Consider the following 6176-nt stretch of genomic DNA (forward strand, 5'->3'; position numbering starts at 1 on the left):
TAAAAATTCGTTGTGTTCTTTATTCTTTTGCACTGTCTTTTTATTATGTTCAGTTTCTGTCGTGACTAGTTTGGTTTCTGTCCCGACAGAACTGTATTCTGTGCAAACAGTTAATTACCATTCCCCACTTTAATTAATTTGGTAATTACTAAAAACGGAATTTCACTAAAGATTGTTTAACAGAATAATAAATATACAACAAACTAGTAAACTTTTAGCAAAACAATAAAAAAGTAACAAGCTAATAACAAATAAAAAATGTGATATAGAAGTAAAGATTTTGACTGATGATGAATATCTATAGGATGAAGTAAAATACGTGTTAGCATCCTATGAAACATAATAATTTTTCTAAATATTGTGTATATACTATATAAATATATATATATGCATTAAGTTTAAAGGTTGCAAAATTGAAAATATATATATAAAAAATTAATATATATAATGATGTGGTGCAGTGCAGTTTAAACTGCATGCAAACCGCACCGCGAAGGGTTCCAAACCGCAAATTGCGGTGTGTGGGAAGTTTGTGCAGTGTGGGTGGTTTGATGAACACCCTTAGTAATGGGGATCACCAACTTGAACAAGGTTCAAGACTTTTGTTCAAAAACTTATTTCTCCATATTCTTTAAGCACTAAGGCACTCACAAATGAAAATAACTCTCTATAATTATCAAGCCTTTGGTGAATTTCTAGCCAAGTGCTCTAGTGGATAGAATTAATGTGTCTTGCAAGTGAACACTAAGCTTCTATTTATAGAGTTTTGAGATACCTTTTAAATTTCAAACTCTACCAACCCTCTTAGCTATTACCAATATTAAATTTATTGTTTATGGAATTAAAGGGAATATTTGTGAGTTACTAGAAGTGTTTCACACATTCAAATTGTTGTAAATGAAAAATGAGATTTGATTGTCAGCACTCCTAGGCCGCGACCTAGAGGTGCTGAGTAACCTCTCAATTTTGCATTTTACTACAAAAAGTCTCATTCTTTTGATTTTGTAACTTCCATTCAACTAATAATAGACAAAATCACATCTCCAAAATCTATTAAACATAATAGCTCGTGAAATTAAAAATTAAAAATGTGCAACTCTTATTTTACACATTAATTGATAATTTTTTGGAGGTTACAAATAATTACTGATTTGTAATAAAATTTGTAACCCCAAAAATATATTATAAATTTAGACAAACACATTTATCACACTTATTTATAACTCCCAGAATATATTGCAAAATTTGACAAACTCATTTATTCACATTTATTTATTTATTATTTAATCTAACATTATATTATTTTATCAATAATATAACAATTTCACGTGTGTTGCATGTTATACTCTGCTAGTTTATAAGTAAACTGCAATAACTATTATAGTAGATGCGAAGCTGTTGACTTTCATCGGTCAAACAAACAATTGATATCTATCTCAGTGGAATACGATACTGCTGATCTGGTAAATCTAGGAAAGATTTATGTATACATAAATATTTATATATAAGTTAATGCTAATATTATCTATATTATATGTATATATATTTATTGAATATTGATGTTAGTTCATAACTCATTATATTTGCAATACCGTGTAAACTACTATATACGTGGACTGGACCATGGCATATAATTAAACTAAAATGTCTTCGGAGCAGCAAATCTTTTATTTTCTCATCCTATATATCATTCATTTTGAGAGTCTTTTGTTTTTTTTTTTAGTTCTCAACTTGTCCCCTTTTTTTTTTTTGAAAGAAATGAAGATTTCATTAAAAGGCAACTGCCTAACACTAGAGTCAAGGACTCATACATCTTGGGAGGCCAGGCCACCAAACCATAGCATTGTCAGTGGAAAGAGCCAACTTGGCTAGATCATGAGCTATGGAATTGGTTGACCGGTTACAATGATAAAACCCAACCACATCAAGATTATTACAAAGCGAGAAAATATCTGCAATTACAGAACCAAACTCAGCTAAGAGGAGCGTTTTGTTAGACAAAGCCAAACAAACCCGCTTACAATCAGACTCAACAATCACATTATTAAAACCCAAACTCGAACAAAGAATCAAGCCATGCAAAACAGCTAGCGCTTCAGCCACCGGGGGTGTGATTAAAGCTTGGACCGGGACCGCCGATGATGCCAAGCAAATCCCAAGGTGATCGTGGACCACCGCCCCACAACCGACCCTGCGATTACCGGCCACCAGCCCTGCATCAACGTTGAGTTTCAAATGGCCAATGGGAGGGGCAGACCACCGAGGCTGAGCCGCTACAGTTGCAGCCGGGGCATTAGTGGCAATAGGCATCTCAGATCTAAGAACCTCTGTGGCATTAGCATCACGATACCGTTTATGGAAATCAAGCGCCCACCCTAATACACCTTCCTCCGCGATAATGTGCTGCTCATGCACAAACTTATTTCTTCGATACCAAATCCTCCAAAGCAAAATCAACAGAGTCTCAAGCTCATCCTTCCTCAAAACATCAACACATTCACACAAAAACATGTAAAAATCTGTCTGAGGAGGAAAAGATGGAAGTGTACCGAACAGAGCATGATGGGTAATCGAACGCAGACTAGAGCAACCCCATAACGCATGAAAAGTGGACTCCATAGCCTCGTTGCAAATAGGGCAGTCCCTAGTAGACGGAACTCCATGCGCCACCAAATTACTTCTAGTAGGAATCCAGTGTAAGCTAGCTTGCCAAGCAAAGATTTTTACCTTTGGAGGAAGAGAAAGGCCCCAAAGAGTTTTCCACCAAGAAGATTGCCCCTCCGAGCTCGAAAACTGCCCCCAACCCAACAAACGGACGGCATTCCAATACCCGCTTTTAACAGAATACTCACCAGAAGCATTATAATGCCAAATGAGGTAATCCCGACGTTGAAGCGAAATGGGAATAGAAAGAATTTGATTAGCCTCATCCACAGCAAAAAGACTATCAATCAAGTTACTATTCCAATTACCATTATCATGTTTGAGATCTTGAACCGTGGAAATGAGAGGATGCCCATGGAACGAATATGTGGTATTTACGAACTTTTTAGGAATCCAGACATCATCCTTGATTTTAACCAAGCTGCCATCACCAACTATCCATCTAGCCCCCTCTAGGAACAACTCTCTACCCCATAAAATGCTTTTCCAAAGATATGAGCCCCGGCTAGTTTCTTTAGCATGCAGAAAATCCCCTTGAGGGAAATATAACCCCTTCATCACTTGAGCTGCGAGGGTGGTTTGACAATGATAAAGCCTCCAAGCTTGTTTAGCAAGGAGGGCTTTGTTAAAGACAAAAAAATCTCTGAACCCCATTCCACCATCGAACTTATGCCAACACAACCGCTCCCAAGTACACCAGTGCATCCTTTTATCTTTATCATTACCCCCCCCCCCCCCCCCCCCCCACCAAAAACGAGCACAAAGTTTATGTATTTCTTTAACCAACTTCACCGAAAGACGAAAAAGGTTCATAGCATACGTAGGAATAGCCTGTATAACTGACTTCAACAGAACCTCGCGACCTCCAGCAGAAAAAAATTTGGCCTTCCAACCAAATAACTTGTTCCAAATTCTATCCCGGATAGACTGAAACAAACTAGATTTACTTCGACCTGCAAAGCAAGGGAGGCCCAAATATTTCTCATGACAGGGAACTCTATTAACCCCTAACAAAGTAGACAAATCAATCTCCATTGCCTGACCCATTCTAGGAGAAAAACACACCGAAGACTTATGCAGATTAACAAGTTGACCCGAAGCCCGCTCATACCATCCCATAACTTCTCTGAATCTAGCACAGCTTGACCGAGTAGCCTCCAAGAAAAAGAAACTATCATCAGCGAACAAGAGGTGAGAAACCATCGGACCCGTACGCCCACAATGTAACCCTCGAAGACCTCCTGTAATACACTCATTCTTGATCAAAGCAGATAATCCCTCAGCACAAAGAAGGAACAGGAAAGGGGATAGCGGGTCCCCCTGACGTAAACCACGAGAAGGAGTAATGTTTCCCACCGTTTTTCCATTAATGCAAATCGAATAATGAACCGTCGAAATACAATGAAAAATCAAATTAACCCATCTCTCATTAAAGCCCAATCTACGCATCATACCACAGATGAAACTCCATTCAACTCTATCGTAAGCTTTCGCCATATCAGCTTTCAAAGCAAGAAAACCTGTTTTACCTTTCTTGTGTCGCTTGATAAGATTAAGACACTCAAACCCGATCATTGCACTATCAGTAATGAGGCGGCCAGGAATAAAGGCACTTTGTTCTTCAGAAATCACCTCCCCCAATACTTCTCGCATTCTATTGGTCATCATTTTAGTTACTATTTTATACACCACATTACAAAGACTAATGGGCCTATAATCAGTAACTTTCATGGGATCTTTGACCTTAGGAATCAAGAAAATGGTTGTTCCATTCACACACTCCAACGAACCATTACCATCAAGGAAATTAAGAGCCGCATTACACACATCCGGACCCACAGAATCCCAGAACTTCTGATAAAACCCAGCCCCCATCCCATCCATGCCCGGACTCTTGTAAGGGTCCATGCTAAATAAGGCCTTCTTAACATCCGCGGCGGAGAACGACCGAAGAAGTTGAGCATTCATAACTGCCGAAACTTTCAGCGGTACTAGATCAAAAACCCGATTAAGATCATTAACGGGGGGAGCATCAGATTTATACAAATGGTCAAAGTAGCTAACAAATTCATGCTCAATGGCATTCGCATCCACCATCCAAGAATTAGCACCATTGCTTACACCTCTAATCACATTCTTCTTCTTGCGGGCCGAAACCGATTTATGGAAGAAAGAGGTATTCTTATCTCCCACTTTTAACCAAGAGGACTTGGATCTAGAAGCCCAATATTTCTCATCTTTATAAACCAAAATATCGAGATCCTTTTCCACCCCTTTATACTTTTTCCAAGCAGCTTCATCATTAATAATTTCAAGTTGAATAAGCTCCTTTTTTTTCATTTTAATTGCCTCCTTTGTTCGCTTGAACACTTTGAAATTCCAGCTAGAAAGATTACCAGCAACAGAAGAAATGCGTTGCGAAAGGCCCTGCATGCCGTCCTCACGAGGCGTCCCCCAACCTAAAGAAACCAACTCCGCGCACTCCGGTTCATTAGCCCAAGCCATTTCAAAGAAAAACCGAGGTTTCGAATGAGCTCTGGAAGGAGTATAGATCTCTTGACGAATCTTAGTTAGAATAGGCCGGTGATCCGAGCCCCACAACGCCAAGTGAGTCACCGAAGAACAAGGAAAAAGGTCCATCCATTGTTCGTTGCATAACATACGATCAAGCCGCTCTTGGATGGTACCATTATTTCCATTCCTTTTCACCCACGTGAAAGGAGAGCCTTCATACCCCATATCAACCAGACCCATACTCGACAAGGCATTTCGAAAATTTTCCATCAGCCCAGGAGCCCGAAACGCCCCTCCCATCTTCTCATGCGAGAACAAAATCTCATTTAAATCACCACCACACAACCAAGGCCAATGGAACCCATCTGCGAGATGAGAAAAGAACTTCCAGAAACTTGGTCTCAGACTATGATCAGGTTGACCATATACCCCTGTATAACGCCATTTTAAACTCGAATGAGAAGAGATCAAAACATCAATGTGGAACCGAGAGAAACCCAACAAATCAACCACCACGTTCTCGGTCCAAAATAAGCAAATACCACCACTACGACCAACTTTGTCCACCACCAATTTGCCCACAAAGCCAAGACGAACACGAACAACTTCTAGCCAAGAGTGATTACAGAGAGTTTCCGACAAAAAAACGATATCCGGCCGAAACTCAAGAACATGGGACTTAAGAATCTGAAACGTTCGGTCGTTCCCAATTCCCCGAACGTTCCAAGCTAAGGAATTCATAATGCTCGGTGGCCCTGAACATCAGGCGCCACCGCATCATTCAAATTGAGGTCTTCTTTCCCAACAGTCATGAGTAGAGGAGAAGAAGAAGATGGTGAAAACAGAACCTCCGTCGCACTAGAGGAGTCTGCCCGGCGAGGTTCCGACAGCTCCGACTGGCCTTTTTTTGCAACTTTCTTTGGGCTCTTTGCATTAACCGCCAAAGAAGACAGAAATGGCGGTTTCCGAGATTTCTTCTTCTCCTTGCCAGAGCTTCT

At 39.9% G+C, this 6176-nt stretch overlaps 1 protein-coding gene across 1 annotated transcript; it reads right to left on the minus strand.

Moving 5' to 3' along the window:
- Window positions 1–1797: 1797 nt before the first annotated feature.
- On the minus strand, window positions 1798–5919 carry LOC133778927 (uncharacterized). The gene has a single exon (XM_062218939.1). The coding sequence runs from the start codon at window positions 5917–5919 to the stop codon at window positions 1798–1800; it is 4122 nt and encodes a 1373-aa protein (XP_062074923.1).
- Between the last annotated feature and the right edge of the window lie 257 nt (window positions 5920–6176).

This window comes from Humulus lupulus, chromosome 5, assembly GCF_963169125.1.
Source record: "Humulus lupulus chromosome 5, drHumLupu1.1, whole genome shotgun sequence".
Classification (NCBI taxonomy): Eukaryota; Viridiplantae; Streptophyta; class Magnoliopsida; order Rosales; family Cannabaceae; genus Humulus; species Humulus lupulus.

Excerpts from the sequence above, each read along its gene's own strand:
- LOC133778927 (XM_062218939.1), bottom strand. The coding sequence starts at position 5,919 with ATGAATTCCTTAGCTTGGAACGTTCGGGGAATTGGGAACGACCGAACG.